This window comes from Oncorhynchus keta, chromosome 35 (genome assembly GCF_023373465.1).
Source record: "Oncorhynchus keta strain PuntledgeMale-10-30-2019 chromosome 35, Oket_V2, whole genome shotgun sequence".
In the NCBI taxonomy this organism is placed as follows: Eukaryota; Metazoa; Chordata; class Actinopteri; order Salmoniformes; family Salmonidae; genus Oncorhynchus; species Oncorhynchus keta.
The window spans coordinates 382,967-402,210 of record NC_068455.1 but is presented as its reverse complement, the minus strand read 5'-3'; the positions used below and the strand labels follow the sequence as shown (position 1 = coordinate 402,210).

Here is a 19,244-nt window from a genome sequence, read left to right as displayed (position 1 = left end):
GGCTGACCAGGGATGTTCTCTGTTTAGTGAGTCCTCCAGATCAGAGGCAGTAGGGCTGATCAGGGATGTTCTCTGTTTAGTGAGTCCTCCAGATCAGAGGCAGTAGGGATGATCAGGGATGTTCTCTGTTTAGTGAGTCCTCCAGATTAGAGGCAGTAGGGATGACCAGGGATGTTCTCTGTTTTGTGAGTCCTCCAGATTAGAGGCAGTAGGGATGATCAGGGATGTTCTCTGTTTAGTGAGTCCTTCAGAATAGAGGCAGTAGGGATGACCAGGGATGTTCTCTGTTTAGTGAGTCCTCCAGATTAGAGGCAGTAGGGATGACCAGGGATGTTGTCTGTTTAGTGAGTCCTCCAGATCAGAGGCAGTAGGGATGACCAGGGATGTTCTCTGTTTAGTGAGTGGGGTGGCTAGTCCTCTTCTGGCTGTGCCGGGTGGAGATTATAACAGAACATGGCCAAGATGTTCAAATGTTCATAAATGACCAGCATGGTCAAATAATAATAATCACAGTAGTTGTCGAGGGTGCAGCAAGTCAGCACCTCAGGAGTAAATGTCAGTTGGCCTTTCATAGCCGATCATTAAGAGTATCTCTACCACTCCTGCTGTCTCCAGAGAGTTGAAAACAGCAGGTCTGGTACAGGTAGCACGTCTGGTGAACAGGTCAGGGTTCCATAGACGCAGGCAGAACAGTTGAAACTGGAGCAGCAGCACAGCCAGGTGGACTGGGTACAGCAAGTAGTCATCATGCCAGGTAGTCCTGAGGCATGGTCCGAGGGCTCAGGTCCTCCGAAAGAGAGAAAGAGAGAATTAGAGAGAGCATACTTAAATTCACACAGGACACCGGATAAGACAGGAGAAGTACTCCAGATATAATAAACTGACCCTAGCCCCCCCACACATAAACTACTGCAGCATAAATACTGGAGGCTGAGACAGGAGGGGTCAGGAGACACTGTGGCCTCATCCGATGATACCCCCGGACAGGGCCAAACAGGAAGGATATAACCCCACCCACTTTGCCAAAGCACAGCCCCCACACCACTAGAGAGATATCTCCAACCACCAACTTACCATCCAAGACAAGGCCGAGTATAGCCCACAAAGATCTCCGCCACGGCACAACCCAAGGGGGGGCGCCAACCCAGACAGGAAGATCACGTCAGTGACACAACCCACTCAAGTGAAGCACCCCTCCTAGGGACGGCATGGAAGAGCACCAGTAAGCCAGTGACTCAGCCCCTGTAACAGGCAGAGAATCCCAGTGGAGAGAGGGGAACCGGCCAGGCAGAGACAGCAGGGGCGGTTCGTTGCTCCAGAGCCTTTCCGTTCACCTTCACACTCCTGGGCCAGACTACACTCAATCATATGACCACTGAAGAGATGAGCCTTCATTAAAGACTTAAAGGTTGAGACCGAGTCTGCGTCTCTCACATGGGTAGGCAGACCATTCCATAAAAATGGAGCTCTATAGGAGAAAGCCCTGCCTCCAGCTGTTTGCTTTGAAATTCTCCGGACAATTACGAGGCCTGCATCTTGTGACCGTAGCGTACGTGTAGGTATGTACGGCAGGACCAAATCAGAAAGATAGGTAGGAGCAAGCCCATGTAATGCTTTGTAGGTTAGCAGTAAAACCTTGAAATCAGCCCTTGCCTTAACAGGAAGCCAGTAATATGATCACATTTTTTGGTTCTATTCAGGATTCTAACAGCCGTATTTAGCACTGGAGTTTATTTAGTGCTTTATCCGGGTCGCCGGAAAGTAGAGCATTGCAGTAGTCTAACCTAGAAGTAACAAAAGCATGGATTTCTTTTTTCTGTATCATTTCTGGACAGAAAGTTTCTGATTTTTGCAATGTTACGTAGATGGAAAAAAGCTGTCCTTGAAACAGTCTTGATATGTTCGTCAAAATAGACATCAGGATCCAGAGTAACGCCGAGATCCTTCACAGTTTTATTTAAGACGACTGTACAACCATCAAGATTAATTGTCAGACTCAAGAGAAGATCTCGTTGTTTCTTGGGACCTAGAACAAGCATCTCTGTTTTGTCCGAGTTTAAAAGTAGAACGTTTGCAGCCATCCACTTCCTTATGTCTGAAACACAGGCTTCTAGCGAGGGCAATTTTGGGGCTTCACCATGTTTCATTGAAATGTACAGCTAGCTATGTATCATCCGCATAGCAGGGAAAATTAACATTATGTTTTCGAATTACATCCCCCATGAGGTAAAATATATAGTGAAAACAATAGTGGTCCTAAAACGGAACCTTGAGGAACACCGAAATGTACATGTTCTCTTGATAAGTGTGTGAATTGGACCATTTTCCTGCTAAGCAAACTGAAACAAGTACTTTTGGGTGTCAATGAAAATGTATGGAGCTAAACGTACATTATCTTCTTTAGGAATATAATGAAGTAAAAGTAAAAGTTGTCAAAAATATAAATAGTCAAGTAAAGTACAGATACACAAAAAAACTACTGAAAGAGTACTTTAAAGTATTTTTGCTTAAGTATTTTACACCACTGAAAAGGGTTTAGGTATAAAGTATAAATAGAGAATATATATTCCCCAGGTCCCCTGTACGTATTGGTGGAGTACGCTTCCAAAGGGAACCTGAGGGAGTACCTGAGAGCCCGTCGGCCCCCAGGGACGGACTACTCCTTCGACACCTGTAAGATCCCTGACGAGCAGCTCACCTTTAAAGACCTGGTGTCCTGTGCCTACCAGGTGGCGCGTGGCATGGAGTACCTGGCCTCACAGAAGGTTGGTGGCATACTGGACAAAGTAGGGTTGCAAAAACCTTTACTTTCCAAAAATTCTCAGGGTTTCTAGAAATCCTGGGTGGAGTTTCTGGATTCCCTGTGATTCCGGGAATGTTCCAACTGGGATTTCTGGAAAACCTTGGCATTTTTGGAAAGCTACCGGAATTTTGCAGCCCTGGTTAGGATTATATATGGTCTATATGCTACAATATGGTATAATACAGTCCAGTGTATTTAGCCGGACTTATTGCTTCCTCTTCCTCAGTGTATCCATAGAGATCTGGCAGCCAGGAACGTCCTGGTAACCGAGGAGAACGTGATGAAGATTGCAGACTTCGGTCTGGCCAGAGATGTGCACAACATAGACTACTACAAGAAGACTACTAATGTGAGTAATAACATACCACACCCCCCCAGCAGACAGTGATTGGGGAGGTGTGGCATATCTGTTATGGGTAAGACAGTGATTGGTGGGGGTGTGGTATATCTGTTATGGGTAAAACAGTGATTGGTGGGGGGTGGGGTATATTTGTTATGGGTAAGACAGTGATTGGTGAGGGGTGGGGTATATCTGTTATGGGTAAAACAGTGATTGGGGGTGTTGGGGAGGTGTGGTATATCAGTTATGGGTAAGACAATGATAGAGGGTGGTATATCTGTTATGGGTAAGACAGTGATTGGTGGGGGGTGGGGGGGGAGGTGTGGCATATCTGTTATGGGTAAAACAGTGATTGGTGGGGGGTGTGGGGGAGGTGTGGCATATCTGTTATGGGTAAGACAGTGATTGGGTGGGTGTGGTATATCTGTTATGGGTAAGACAGTGATTGGGGTGATATATCTGTTATTGGTAAGACAGTGATTGGTGGGGGTGGGGTATATCTGTTATGGGTAAGACAATGATAGAGGGTGGTATATCTGTTATGGGTAAGACAGTGATTGGGGGTGGTATATCTGTTATGGGTAAGACAGTGATTGGTGGGGGTGTGGTATATCTGTTATGGGTAAAACAGTGATTGGGGGTGTTGGGGAGGTGTGGTATATCAGTTATGGGTAAGACAATGATAGAGGGTGGTATATCTGTTATGGGTAAGACAGTGATTGGTGGGGGTGGGGTATATCTGTTATGGGTAAGACAGTGATTGGTGAGGGGTGGGGTATATCTGTTATGGGTAAGACAGTGATTGGTGAGGGGTGGGGTATATTTGTTATGGGTAAGACAGTGATTGGTGAGGGGTGGGGTATATTTGTTATGGGTAAGACAGTGATTGGTGGGGGTGGGGTATATTTGTTATGGGTAAGACAGTGATTGGTGGGGGTGGGGTATATTTGTTATGGGTAAGACAGTGATTGGTGAGGGGTGGGGTATATTTGTTATGGGTAAGACAGTGATTGGTGAGGGGTGGGGTATATTTGTTATGGGTAAGACAGTGATTGGTGGGGGGTGGGGTATATTTGTTATGGGTAAGACAGTGATTGGTGAGGGGTGGGGTATATTTGTTATGGGTAAGACAGTGATTGGTGAGGGGTGGGGTATATTTGTTATGGGTAAGACAGTGATTGGTGGGGGTGGGGTATATTTGTTATGGGTAAGACAGTGAGTGATTGGTGATGGGTGGGGTATATTTGTTATGGGTAAGACAGTGATTGGTGAGGGGTGGGGTATATTTGTTATGGGTAAGACAGTGATTGGTGGGGGTGGGGTATATTTGTTATGGGTAAGACAGTGATTGGTGAGGGGTGGGGTATATCTGTTATGGGTAAGACAGTGATTGGTGGGGGGTGGGGTATATTTGTTATGGGTAAGACAGTGATTGGTGAGGGGTGGGGTATATTTGTTATGGGTAAGACAGTGAGTGATTGGTGATGGGTGGGGTATATTTGTTATGGGTAAGACAGTGATTGGTGAGAGGTGGGGTATATTTGTTATGGGTAAGACAGTGATTGGTGGGGGGTGGGGTATATTTGTTATGGGTAAGACAGTGATTGGTGGGGGGTGGGGTATATTTGTTATGGGTAAGACAGTGATTGGTGGGGGGTGGGGTATATTTGTTATGGGTAAGACAGTGATTGGTGGGGGGTATATCTGTTATGGGTGTTTTGATCCGTTGTGCTGAGACAGCTGTTCTGTTGTCTGTGTGTTGTTGCAGGGTCGTCTACCCGTGAAATGGATGGCTCCAGAGGCTCTGTTCGACCGCGTCTACACGCACCAGAGCGATGTGTAAGTTGACTCAGCCAGCCACACAGCCTCCGGTCTGCCCATGTAGAGAGATATGCAGGACAGGAGGAATGTGTTGTAGTATCATGACTTTGTGAATTAGCCTCAATTACCATCAAAACCACATGTGCATATGGATTGATATATCTCAGTCCTGTTGTATCGGTCCTGTTGTATCAGTCCTGTTGTATCAGTCCTGTTGTATCAGTCCTGTTGTATCAGTCCTGTTGTATCAGTCCTGTTGTATCAGTCCTGTTGTATCAGTCCTGTTGTATCGGTCCTGTTGTATCGGTCCTGTTGTATCGGTCCTGTTGTATCAGTCCTGTTGTATCAGTCCTGTTGTATCGGTCCTGTTGTATCAGTCCTGTTGTATCGGTCCTGTTGTATCGGTCCTGTTGTATCGGTCCTGTTGTATCGGTCCTGTTGTATCGGTCCTGTTGTATCGGTCCTGTTGTATCAGTCCTGTTGTATCAGTCCTGTTGTATCAGTGCTGTTGTATCAGTCCTGTTGTATCAGTCCTGTTGTATCAGTCCTGTTGTATCAGTCCTGTTGTATCAGTCCTGTTGTATCAGTCCTGTTGTATCGGTCCTGTTGTATCAGTCCTGTTGTATCAGTCCTGTTGTATCAGTCCTGTTGTATCAGTCCTGTTGTATCAGTCCTGTTGTATCGGTCCTGTTGTATCGGTCCTGTTGTATCGGTCCTGTTGTATCAGTCCTGTTGTATCAGTCCTGTTGTATCAGTCCTGTTGTATCAGTCTGTTGTATCAGTCCTGTCTCAGTCCTGTTGTATCAGTCCTGTTGTATCGGTCCTGTTGTATCAGTCCTGTTGTATCAGTCCTGTTGTATCAGTCCTGTTGTATCAGTCCTGTTGTATCAGTCCTGTTGTATCAGTCCTGTTGTATCAGTCCTGTTGTATCAGTCCTGTTGTATCAGTCCTGTTGTATCAGTCCTGTTGTATCAGTCCTGTTGTATCAGTCCTGTTGTATCAGTCCTGTTGTATCAGTCCTGTTGTATCAGTCCTGTTGTATCAGTCCTGTTGTATCAGTCCTGTTATCTCAGTCCTGTTGTATCAGTCCTGTTGTATCAGTCCTGTTGTATCAGTCCTGTTGTATCAGTCCTGTTGTATCAGTCCTGTTGTATCAGTCCTGTTGTATCAGTCCTGTTATCTCAGTCCTGTTATCTCAGTCCTGTTGTATCAGTCCTGTTGTATCAGTCCTGTTGTATCAGTCCTGTTGTATCGGTCCTGTTGTATCGGTCCTGTTGTATCGGTCCTGTTGTATCGGTCCTGTTGTATCAGTCCTGTTGTATCAGTCCTGTTGTATCAGTCCTGTTGTATCAGTGCTGTTGTATCAGTCCTGTCTCAGTCCTGTTGTATCAGTCCTGTTGTATCAGTCCTGTTGTATCAGTCCTGTTGTATCAGTCCTGTTGTATCAGTCCTGTTGTATCAGTCCTGTTGTATCAGTCCTGTTGTAGCAGTCCTGTTGTATCAGTCCTGTTGTATCAGTCCTGTTGTATCAGTCCTGTTGTATCAGTCCTGTTGTATCAGTCCTGTTGTATCAGTCCTGTTGTATCAGTCCTGTTGTATCAGTCCTGTTGTATCAGTCCTGTTGTATCAGTCCCTGTATCAGTCCTGTATCAGTCCTGTTGTATCAGTCCTGTTGTATCTGTTGTATCAGTCCTGTTGTATCAGTCCTGTTGTATCAGTCCTGTTGTATCAGTCCTGTTGTATCAGTCCTGTTGTATCAGTCCTGTTATCTCAGTCCTGTTGTATCAGTCCTGTTGTATCAGTCCTGTTGTCTCAGTCCTGTTGTATCAGTCCTGTTGTCTCAGTCCTGTTGTATCAGTCCTGTTATCTCAGTCCTGTTGTATCAGTCCTGTTGTATCAGTCCTGTTGTATCAGTCCTGTTGTCTCAGTCCTGTTGTATCAGTCCTGTTGTATCAGTGCTGTTGTATCAGTCCTGTTGTATCGGTCCTGTTGTATCAGTCCTGTTCATCGGTCCTGTTGTATCGGTCCTGTTGTATCGGTCCTGTTGTATCGGTCCTGTTGTATCGGTCCTGTTGTATCGGTCCTGTTGTATCAGTCCTGTTGTATCAGTCCTGTTGTATCAGTGCTGTTGTATCAGTCCTGTTGTATCAGTCCTGTTGTATCAGTCCTGTTGTATCAGTCCTGTTGTATCAGTCCTGTTGTATCAGTCCTGTTGTATCAGTCCTGTTGTATCAGTCCTGTTGTATCAGTCCTGTTGTATCAGTCCTGTTGTATCAGTCCTGTTGTATCAGTCCTGTTGTATCGGTCCTGTTGTATCGGTCCTGTTGTATCGGTCCTGTTGTATCAGTCCTGTTGTATCAGTCCTGTTGTATCAGTCCTGTTGTATCAGTGCTGTTGTATCAGTCCTGTCTCAGTCCTGTTGTATCAGTCCTGTTGTATCGGTCCTGTTGTATCAGTCCTGTTGTATCAGTCCTGTTGTATCAGTCCTGTTGTATCAGTCCTGTTGTATCAGTCCTGTTGTATCAGTCCTGTTGTATCAGTCCTGTTGTATCAGTCCTGTTGTATCAGTCCTGTTGTATCAGTCCTGTTGTATCAGTCCTGTTGTATCAGTCCTGTTGTATCGGTCCTGTTGTATCAGTCCTGTTGTATCAGTCCTGTTGTATCAGTCCTGTTGTATCAGTCCTGTTTATCAGTCCAGTCCTGTTGTATCAGTCCTGTTGTATCAGTCCTGTTGTATCAGTCCTGTTGTATCAGTCCTGTTGTATCAGTCCTGTTGTATCAGTCCTGTTGTATCAGTCCTGTTGTATCAGTCCTGTTATCTCAGTCCTGTTATCTCAGTCCTGTTGTATCAGTCCTGTTGTATCAGTCCTGTTGTATCAGTCCTGTTGTATCGGTCCTGTTGTATCGGTCCTGTTGTATCGGTCCTGTTGTAGTCCGGTCCTGTTGTATCAGTCCTGTTGTATCAGTCCTGTTGTATCAGTCCTCAGTGCTGTATCAGTCCTGTCTCAGTCCTGTTGTATCAGTCCTGTTGTATCGGTCCTGTTGTATCAGTCCTGTTGTATCAGTCCTGTTGTCTCAGTCCTGTTGTATCAGTCCTGTTGTATCAGTCCTGTTGTATCGGTCCTGTTGTATCAGTCCTGTTGTATCAGTCCTGTTGTATCAGTCCTGTTGTATCAGTCCTGTTGTATCAGTCCTGTTGTCGGTCCTGTTGTATCAGTCCTGTTGTATCAGTCCTGTTGTATCAGTCCTGTTGTATCAGTCCTGTTGTATCAGTCCTGTTATCTCAGTCCTGTTGTATCAGTCCTGTTGTATCAGTCCTGTTGTATCAGTCCTGTTGTATCAGTCCTGTTGTATCAGTCCTGTTGTATCAGTCCTGTTATCTCAGTCCTGTTGTATCAGTCCTGTTGTATCAGTCCTGTTATCTCAGTCCTGTTGTATCAGTCCTGTTGTCTCAGTCCTGTTGTATCAGTCCTGTTATCTCAGTCCTGTTGTATCAGTCCTGTTGTATCAGTCCTGTTGTATCAGTCCTGTTGTCTCAGTCCTGTTGTATCAGTCCTGTTGTATCAGTCCAGTGCTGTTGTATCAGTCCTGTTGTATCAGTCCTGTTGTATCAGTCCTGTTGTATCAGTCCTGTTGTATCAGTCCTGTTGTATCAGTCCTGTTGTATCAGTCCTGTTGTCTCAGTCCTGTTGTATCAGTCCTGTTGTATCAGTCCTGTTGTATCAGTCCTGTTGTATCAGTCCTGTTGTATCAGTCCTGTTGTATCAGTCCTGTTATCTCAGTCCTGTTGTATCAGTCCTGTTATCTCAGTCCTGTTGTATCAGTCCTGTTATCTCAGTCCTGTTGTATCAGTCCCTGTCTCAGTCCTGTTGTATCAGTCCTGTTGTATCAGTCCTGTTGTATCAGTCCTGTTGTATCAGTCCTGTTGTATCAGTCCTGTTGTATCAGTCCTGCTGTCTCAGTCCTGTTGTATCAGTCCTGTTGTATCAGTCCTGTTGTATCAGTCCTGTTATCTCAGTCCTGTTGTATCAGTCCTGTTATCTCAGTCCTGTTGTATCAGTCCTGTTATCTCAGTCCTGTTGTATCAGTCCTGTTGTATCAGTCCTGTTGTATCAGTCCTGTTGTATCAGTCCTGTTATCTCAGTCCTGTTGTATCAGTCCTGTTGTATCAGTCCTGTTATCTCAGTCCTGTTGTATCAGTCCTGTTGTATCAGTCCTGTTATCTCAGTCCTGTTGTATCGGTCCTGTTGTATCAGTGCTGTTGTATCAGTGCTGTTGTATCAGTCCTGTTGTATCAGTCCTGTCTCAGTCCTGTTGTCTCAGTCCTGTTGTATCAGTCCTGTCTCAGTCCTGTTGTCTCAGTCCTGTTGTCTCAGTCCTGTTGTATCAGTCCTGTTGTATCAGTCCTGTTGTATCAGTCCTGTTGTATCAGTCCTGTTGTATCAGTCCTGTTGTATCAGTCCTGTTGTCTCAGTCCTGTTGTATCAGTCCTGTTGTATCAGTCCTGTTGTATCAGTCCTGTTGTATCAGTCCTGTCTCAGTCCTGTTGTATCAGTCCTGTTGTATCAGTCCTGTCTCAGTCCTGTTGTCTCAGTCCTGTTGTATCAGTCCTGTTGTATCAGTCCTGTTGTATCAGTCCTGTTGTATCAGTCCTGCTGTCTCAGTCCTGTTGTATCAGTTCTGTTGTATCAGTCCTGTTGTATCAGTCCTGTTGTCTCAGTCCTGCTGTCTCAGTCCTGTTGTATCAGTCCTGTTGTATCAGTCCTGCTGTCTCAGTCCTGTTGTATCAGTTCTGTTGTATCAGTCCTGTTGTATCAGTCCTGTTGTATCAGTCCTGCTGTCTCAGTCCTGTTGTATCAGTCCTGTCTCAGTCCTGTTGTATCAGTCCTGTTGTATCAGTCCTGTTGTATCAGTCCTGTTGTATCAGTCCTGTTGTATCAGTCCTGTCTCAGTCCTGTTGTCTCAGTACTGTTGTCTCAGTCCTGTTGTATCAGTCCTGTCTCAGTCCTGTTGTATCAGTCCTGTTGTATCAGTCCTGTTGTATCAGTCCTGTTGTATCAGTCCTGTTGTATCAGTCCTGCTGTCTCAGTCCTGTTGTATCAGTTCTGTTGTATCAGTCCTGTTGTATCAGTCCTGTTGTCTCAGTCCTGTTGTCTCAGTCCTGTTGTATCAGTCCTGTTGTATCAGTCCTGTTGTATCAGTCCTGTTGTATCAGTCCTGTTGTATCAGTCCTGTTGTATCAGTCCTGTCTCAGTCATGTTGTCTCAGTCCTGTTGTCTCAGTCCTGTTGTATCGGTCCTGTTGTATCAGTGCTGTTGTATCAGTCCTGTTGTATCAGTCCTGTCTGTACTGTTGTATCAGTCCTGTTGTCTCAGTCCTGTTGTATCAGTCCTGTCTCAGTCCTGTTGTTTCAGTCCTGTTGTATCAGTCCTGTTGTATCAGTCCTGTTGTCTCAGTACTGTTGTATCAGTCCTGTTGTCTCAGTCCTGTTGTATCAGTCCTGTTGTATCGGTCCTGTTGTCTCAGTCCTGTTGTATCAGTCCTGTTGTATCAGTCCTGTTGTATCAGTCCTGTCCTGTTGTATCAGTCCTGTTGTATCAGTCCTGTCTCAGTCCTGTTGTCTCAGTCCTGTTGTATCGGTCCTGTTGTATCAGTGCTGTTGTATCAGTCCTGTCTCAGTCCTGTTGTCTCAGTACTGTTGTATCAGTCCTGTTGTCTCAGTCCTGTTGTATCAGTCCTGTCTCAGTCCTGTTGTCTCAGTCCTGTTGTATCGGTCCATCGGTCCTGTTGTATCGGTCCTGTTGTATCGGTCCTGTTGTATCGGTCCTGTTGTATCGGTCCTGTTGTATCGGTCCTGTTGTCTCGGTCCTGTTGTATCGGTCCTGTTGTCTCGGTCCTGTTGTATCAGTCCTGTTGTATCAGTCCTGTTGTATCAGTCCTGTTGTATCAGTCCTGTTGTATCAGTCCTGTTGTATCAGTCCTGTTGTATCAGTCCTGTTGTCTCAGTCCTGTTGTCTCAGTCCTGTTGTATCAGTCCTGTTGTCTCAGTCCTGTTGTCTCAGTCCTGTTGTCTCAGTCCTGTTGTCTCAGTCCTGTTGTATCAGTCCTGTTGTATCAGTCCTGTTGTATCAGTCCTGTTGTCTCAGTCCTGTTGTATCAGTCCTGTTGTCTCAGTCCTGTTGTATCAGTCCTGTTGTCTCAGTCCTGTTGTATCAGTGCTGTTGTATCAGTCCTGTTGTATCAGTCCTGTTGTATCAGTCCTGTTGTCTCAGTCCTGTTGTATCAGTCCTGTTGTATCAGTCCTGTTGTCTCGGTCCTGTTGTATCGGTCCTGTTGTATCGGTCCTGTTGTATCAGTCCTGTCTCAGTCCTGTTGTCTCAGTCCTGTTGTATCGGTCCTGTTGTATCGGTCCTGTTGTCTCGGTCCTGTTGTATCGGTCCTGCTGTCTCGGTCCTGTTGTATCAGTCCTGTTGTATCAGTCCTGTTGTCTCAGTCCTGTTGTATCAGTCCTGTTGTCTCAGTCCTGTTGTCTCAGTCCTGTTGTCTCAGTCCTGTTGTCTCAGTCCTGTTGTATCAGTCCTGTTGTCTCAGTCCTGTTGTCTCAGTCCTGTTGTCTCAGTCCTGTTGTATCAGTCCTGTTGTCTCAGTCCTGTCTCAGTCCTGTTAACGAGACTATATACAGGAGGTACCGCTACAGAGTCAATGTGGAGGCTATATACAGGGGGTACCAGTACAGAGGCAATGTGGAAGCTATATACAGGGGGTACCAGTACAGAGTCAATGTGGAGGCTATATACAGGGTGTTACGGTACAGAGTCAATGTGGAGGCTATATACAGGGGGTAGCGGTACCGAGTCAGTGTGGCGGCTATATACAGGGGGTAGCGGTACCGAGTCAGTTTGCGGGGGTACAGGTTAGTTGAGGTAATTTGTACATGGAGGTAGGGGTGAAGTGACTATGCATAGATAAACAGTGAGTAGTAGCAGTGTACAAAACAAATGGAAGGGATGGGGGGGTGCCATTAGATTAATTGTGGTCCTTCTGTAGCTCAGTTGGTAGAGCATGGCGCTTGTAACGCCAGGTTAGTGGGTTCGATTCCCGGGACCACCCATACGTAGAATGTATGCACACATGACTGTAAGTCGCTTTGGATAAAAGCGTCTGCTAAATGGCATATATTTTATATATATATTTTTTAATTGTTCAGCAGTGTTATGGCTTTGGGGCTTTAAGCTGTTAAGGAGCCTTTTGGTTCTAGACTTGGTGCTCCGTTACAGCATGCCGTGCGGTAGCAGAGAGAACAGTCTTTGACTTGGGTGACTGAATCTATGACGATTTTATGGTCTTTTCCCTGACACCGCCTATTATATAGGTCCTGGATGGCAGGAACATTGGCCCCGGTGATGTACTGGGCTGTGCACACTACCCTCTGTAGCGCCTTACGGTCAGATGCCGAGCAGTTGATGCAACCGGTCAGGATGTTCTCGACGGTGCAGCCGTAGAACTTTTTGAGGATCTGGGGACCCATGTCAAGTCTTTTCAGTCTCCTGAGGGGGAAAAGATTTTGTCGTGGCCTCTTCACGACTGTTTTGGTTTGTTTAGACCATGATACCCGTCAGGAAGTCCAGGATCCAGTTGCAGAGAGAGGTGTTTAGTCCCAGTGTCCTTAGCATAGTGATGAGCTTTGTGGGACCTATGGTGTTGAACGCTGAGCTTTAGTCAATGAATAGCATTCTGTCCAGGTGGGAAAGGGCAATGTGGTGTGCAATATAGATTGCATCATCTGTGGATCTGTTGGGGCAGTATGCGAATTGGAGTGGGTCTAGGGTTTCTGGCATGATGGCGTTGATGTGAGCCATGACCAGACTTTTGAAAGACTTCATTTAGGCAGGTTATCTTCACTTTCTTGGACACAGGGACTATGGTGGTCTGTTTGAAACATGAAGGTATTACAGTAGTGAAGACACTTGCCAGTTGGTCCACAAATGCTTTGAGTACACTTCCTGGTAATCCGCATGGCCCTGTGCGGCTTTGTGAATGTCGTCCTGTTTAAAGGTCTTACTCACATCGGCTATGGAGAGCGTCATCACACAGTCGTCCGGAACAGCTGGTGCTCTCATACATGCTTCGGTGTTGCTTGCCTCAAAGCAAGCATAAAATACATTTAGCTTGTCTGTTAGGCTGAGGTGATAAACTCCTCAATGCCATTGGATGAATCCTGGAACATATTCCAGTCTGTGCTAGCACAATTGTCCTGTAACGTAGCATCCCTGTCATCTGACCACTTCCGTATTGAGTGAGTCACTGGTACTTTGTGCCACAGGAAAGGAAGACCCAGAGTTACCTATGCTGCAAAGGATAAGGTCATTAGAGTTAACTGCACCTCAGATTGCAGCCCAAATAATGCTTCACAGAGTTCAAGTAACAGACACATCTCAACATGAACTATTCAGAGGAGACTTCGTGCATCAGGCCTTAGTGGTCAAATTGCTGCAAAGACTAAAGGACACCATGAATAAGAAGAGACTTGCTTGGGCCAAGAAACACGAGCAAGGGACCGGTGGAAATCTGTCCTTTGGTCTGATGAGTCCAAATTTGAGATGTTTTTGTTCCAACGCTGTATCTTTTTGAGACGCAGAGTAAGTGAACAGATGATCTCTGCATGTGTGGTTCCCACCGTGAAGCATGGAGGAGGAGGTGTGATGGTGCTTTGCTGGTGACACACTATTTCAGTGCTCTTTGACCTCTAATCTGTGATCCCTCCCCTCTCTCTAGGTGGTCGTATGGGGTGCTGCTCTGGGAGATATTTACCCTGGGAGGGTCCCCGTACCCCGGCATCCCTGTAGAGGAGCTGTTCAAACTGCTGAAGGAGGGCCACCGCATGGACAAACCTGCCAACTGCACACATGAACTGTAGGTCATGTTAATGTAACAGATTTTCAATCTTTCGTTGTGTAATATAGAGACTACTAACCAGCGGTCCTAGTTGGTCGGGAATTTCTTTTTTGACAATAGGTAGAAAACAGCTCATTAGATGAGCAAGACTCAATGATGTTCATGGCTGTGAATCTCCTGCGTATTAAAATCAGACCGGGTCTTTTATCATCATTGATCACAATAACAAAAATATGACAAAATACAATGTGTCTTATACCTGACAGTAGATAGGAAACAGCAAAAACCATCTAAAAAATACATAAATAAATATATATATATATATATATATATAGTACCAGTCAAAAGTTGGAATTATGTAGTAACACAAAAAGTGTTAAATAAATCCAAATATATATTATATTTGAGATTCTTCAAAGTAACCACCCTTTGCCTTGATGACAGCTTTGCACACTCTTGGCATTCTCTCAACCAGCTTCATGAGGTAGTCACCACGAATGCATGTCAATTAACAGGTGTGATAAAAGTTCATTTGTGGAATTGCTTTTTTTTCTTCCTTTTTTCTGCATTTGAGCCCATCAGTTGTGTTGTAACAAGGTAAGGGGGGATACAGAAGATAGCCCTATTTGGTAAATACCAAGTCCATATTATGGCAAGAACAGCTCAAATAAGCAAAGAGAAGCGACAGTCCATCATTACTTTAAGACATCAAGGTCAGTCTATCCGGAACATTTCAAGAACTTTGAAAGTGCAATTGCAAAAACCATGAAGCGCTATGATGAAACTGGCTCTCATGAGGACCGCCACAGGAAAGGAAGTTACCTCTGATGCAGAGCATAAGTTCATTAGAGTTAAATGCACCTTAGATTGCAGCCAAAATAAATGCTTGACGGAGTTCAAGAAACAGACACATCTCAACATCAACTGTTCAGAGGAGACTGTGTGAATCAGGCTGCAAAGAAACCACTACTAAAGGATGCCAATAAGAAGAAGAGACTTGCTTGGGCCAAGAAACACAAGCAATGGACATTAGACCGGTGGAAATCTGTCTTTCGGTCTGATGAGTCGAAATTTGAGATTTTTGGTTCCAGCCTCCGTGTCCTTGTGAGACGCAGAGTAGGTGAATGGATGGTCTCTGCATGTGTGGTTTCCACCGTGAAGCATGGAGGAGGAGGTGTGATGGTGTGGGGGTGCTTTGCTGGTGACACTGTCAGTGATTTATGTAGAATTCAAGGCACACTTAACCAGCATGGCTACCACAGCATTCTCCAGCGATACACCATCCTATCTGGTTTGCGCTTAGTGGGACTATCATTTGTTTTTCAACAGGACAATGACCCAACACACCTCCAGACTGTGTAAGGGCTATTTTACCAAGAAGGATAGTGATGGAGTGCTGCATCAGATGACCTGGCCTCCACAATCAACCAACCTCAACCCAATTGAGATGGTTTGGGATGAGTTGGACCGCAGAGTGAAGGAAAAACAGCCAACAAGTGCTTAGCATATGTGGGAACTCCTTCAAGATGGCTGGAAAAGCATTCCAGGTGAATCTGGTTGAGAGAATGCAAAGCTATCATCAAGGCAAAGGGTGGCTACTTTGAAGAATCTATCACTTTTTTGGTTACTACAAGATTCCATATGTGTTGTTTCATAGTTTTGTGGTCTTCACTATTATTCTACAATGTAGAAAATAGTGAAAAGAAATAAAACACTTGAATGAGAAGGTGTGTCCACATGTTTGACTGATACTGCACATGTCAGAGGAGGCTGGTGGGCGAGCTATAGGAGGACAGGCTCATTGTAATGACTGGAATGGGATAGATGGAACAGTCAAACATATGTTTCCTATGTTCCATGTAATTCATTTCAGCCATAACAATGAGCCCATCCTCCTATAGCTCCTCTCACCAGCCTCCTCTGACATGTGTTTTATTGTCACATACACTGGATAGGTGCAGTGAAATTAGTTGTTTTACAGGATCAGCCATAGCAGTATGGTGCCTCTGGAGTGCCTTGCTCAAGGGCACGTCGACAGATTTTTCACTTTTGGTTTCACTGGCCCAACGCTCCAACCACTAGGCTACCTGTCACTCTTATATAGATGTGCATGGCTCAATGATGTTGATGGCTGTCAATAGCACGAATCTGTAACAACAACAGGTTATTCGCTAATGTGGCCATGCTAGCTAACTCAATTATATAGCAATAACATACATTACATTTATAGCATTGTATGGTGTGGTCTGTATAGACTGTGTTGTATTGTATGGTGTGGTCTGTATAGACTGTGTTGTATTGTATGGTGTGGTCTGTATAGACTGTGTTGTATTGTATGGTGTGGTCTGTATAGACTGTGTTGTATTGTATGGTGTGGTCTGTATAGACTGTGTTGTATTGTATGGTGTGGTCTGTATAGACTGTGTTGTATTGTATGGTGTGGTCTGTATAGACTGTGTTGTATTGTATGGTGTGGTCTGTATAGACTGTGTTGTATTGTATGGTGTGGTCTGTATAGACTGTGTTGTATTGTATGGTGTGGTCTGTATAGACTGTGTTGTATTGTATGGTGTGGTCTGTATAGACTGTGTTGGATTGTATGGTGTGGTCTGTATAGACTGTGTTGTATTGTATGGTGTGGTCTGTATAGACTGTGTTGTATTGTATGGTGTGGTCTGTATAGACTGTGTTGTATTGTATGGTGTGGTCTGTATAGACTGTGTTGTAACTGGTGGTGTGGTCTGTATAGACTGTGTTGTATTGTATGGTGTGGTCTGTATAGACTGTGTTGTATGGTGTGGTCTGTATAGACTGTGTTGTATGGTGTGGTCTGTATAGACTGTGTTGTATTGTATGGTGTGGTCTGTATAGACTGTGTTGTATGGTGTGGTCTGTATAGACTGTGTTGTATTGTAACTGTTGTGTGTCCCTGTAGATATATGATCATGAGGGAGTGCTGGCATGCTGTCCCATCTCAGAGACCTACCTTCAGGCAGCTGGTGGAGGACCATGACAGGGTTCTGTCCATGACCTCCACAGACGTAAGTCACACCTATAAACCGAGGAGTACCTGGACCTGTCTGTTCTAACACTGTGTGTTGTGTTACAACAGGAGTACCTGGACCTGTCTGTTCTAACACTGTGTGTTGTGTTACAACAGGAGTACCTGGACCTGTCTGTTCTAACACTGTGTGTTGTGTTACAACAGGAGTACCTGGAACTGTCTGTTCTAACACTGTGTGTTGTGTTACAACAGGAGTACCTGGACCAGTCTGTTCTAACACTGTGTGTTGTGTTACAACAGGAGTACCTGGACCAGTCTGTTCTAACACTGTGTGTTGTGTTACAACAGGAGTACCTGGACCAGTCTGTTCTAACACTGTGTGTTGTGTTACAACAGGAGTACCTGGACCTGTCTGTTCTAACACTGTGTGTTGTGTTACAACAGGAGTACCTGGACCAGTCTGTTCTAACACTGTGTGTTGTGTTACAACAGGAGTACCTGGACCTGTCTGTTCCGTTTGAGCAGTACTCTCCAACCTGCCAAGACTCCAGCAGCACCTGTTCCTCAGGAGATGACTCTGTGTTCTCCCACGACCCCCTCCCCACGACCCCCTCCCTGACCAACCCTGCCTCCCCATGAACCCCTCCCTGACCAACCATGCCTCCCGACGACCCCCTTCTCACGACCCCCAACCCTGCCTCTCCAAAATGAGGGGGGAATAACCTTGTCAAACTGCTGCAGATTTACATGGCAATCAGGACATAGGTGGGTCTGGATGGGGAGAGGGGGGGGGGCTCCCCCGAGACACATCTCAGCGTCATACTTTGAGCCTCCTCCAGATATGAGGAAGAGAACAGCAATACATCCTAAAACGGACACATTTTTTAAGAATCTTTGCAATGAAGGTTGGACAATTTTTTGCCGCCAAAAACTGAAAATGTATATTTTTTATACTTGGCCAGTCTTTAGTTATTGACAATCCGAAAGGTCAAACCATTCAGTGCCTACTGGAACCTAACTCTAACCCACAGGACTGGGAGGAGATTAACACAAGGACATGAACACCATTAACCAGGGAGGCAGGGTATCTATAACGCCATTGGCCAGGGAGGCAGGGTATCTATAACGCCATTGGCCAGGGAGGCAGGGTATCTATAACGCCATTGGCCAGGGAGGCAGGGCATCTATAACGCCATTAACCAGGGAGGCAGGGTATCTATAACACCATTGGCCAGGGAGGCTGGGTATCTATAACGCCATTGGCCAGGGAGGCAGGGTATCTATAACGCCATTGGCCAGGAGGCAGGGTATCTGTAACGCCATTGGCCAGGAGGCAGGGTATCTGTAACGCCATTGGCCAGGGAGGCAGGGTATCTATAACGCCATTGGCCAGGAGGCAGGGCATCTATAACGCCATTGGCCAGGGAGGCAGGGTATCTGTAACGCCATTGGCCAGGGAGTCAGGGTATCTATAACGCCATTGGCCAGGGAGGCAGGGTATCTATAACACCATTGGCCAGGGAGGCAGGGTATCTATAACGCCATTGGCCAGGGAGGCAGGGCATCTGTAACGCCATTGGCCAGGGAGGCAGGGTATCTATAACGCCATTGGCCAGGGAGGCAGGGCATCTATAACGCCATTGGCCAGGGAGGCAGGGTATCTGTAACGCCATTGGCCAGGGAGGCAGGGTATCTATAACGCCATTGGCCAGGGAGGCAGGGTATCTGTAACGCCATTGGCCAGGGAGGCAGGGTATCTATAACGCCATTGGCCAGGGAGGCATGGTATCTGTAACGCCATTGGCCAGGGAGGCAGGGTATCTATAACGCCATTGGCCAGGGAGGCAGGGTATCTATAACGCCATTGGCCAGGGAGGCAGGGCATCTATAACGCCATTAACCAGGGAGGCAGGGTATCTATAACGCCATTGGCCAGGGAGGCAGGGTATCTATAACGCCATTGGCCATGAAAGCAGGGAATCTATAACGCCATTGGCCAGGGAGGCAGGGTATCTGTAACGCCATTGGCCAGGGAGGCAGGGTATCTATAACGCCATTGGCCATGAAAGCAGGGAATCTATAACGCCATTGGCCAGGGAGGCAGGGTATCTATAACGCCATTGGCCAGGGAGGCAGGGCATCTGTAACGCCATTGGCCAGGGAGGCAGGGTATCTATAACGCCATTGGCCATGAAAGCAGGGAATCTATAACGCCATTGGCCAGGGAGGCATGGTATCTATAACGCCATTGGCCAGGGAGGCAGGGTATCTATAACGCCATTGGCCAGGGAGGCAGGGTATCTATAACGCCATTGGCCAGGGAGGCAGGGCATCTATAACGCCATTGGCCAGGGAGGCTGGGTATCTATAACGCCATTGGC

At 46.0% G+C, this 19,244-nt stretch overlaps 1 protein-coding gene across 1 annotated transcript in view; it reads left to right on the top strand.

Annotated features, from left to right (window-relative positions):
- fgfr3 (fibroblast growth factor receptor 3) overlaps nucleotides 1-18,134 on the top strand; it is a 275,420-nt gene extending 257,286 nt beyond the window's left edge. Inside the window, 7 exon segments of the mRNA XM_052495875.1 lie at nucleotides 2,575-2,765; nucleotides 3,030-3,152; nucleotides 4,912-4,982; nucleotides 13,740-13,877; nucleotides 16,795-16,900; nucleotides 17,356-17,463; nucleotides 17,466-18,134. Coding sequence (XP_052351835.1) covers nucleotides 2,575-2,765; nucleotides 3,030-3,152; nucleotides 4,912-4,982; nucleotides 13,740-13,877; nucleotides 16,795-16,900; nucleotides 17,356-17,463; nucleotides 17,466-17,585 — 857 coding nt within the window. The 3' untranslated portion in view covers nucleotides 17,586-18,134.
- The last annotated feature ends 1,110 nt before the right edge of the window (nucleotides 18,135-19,244 follow it).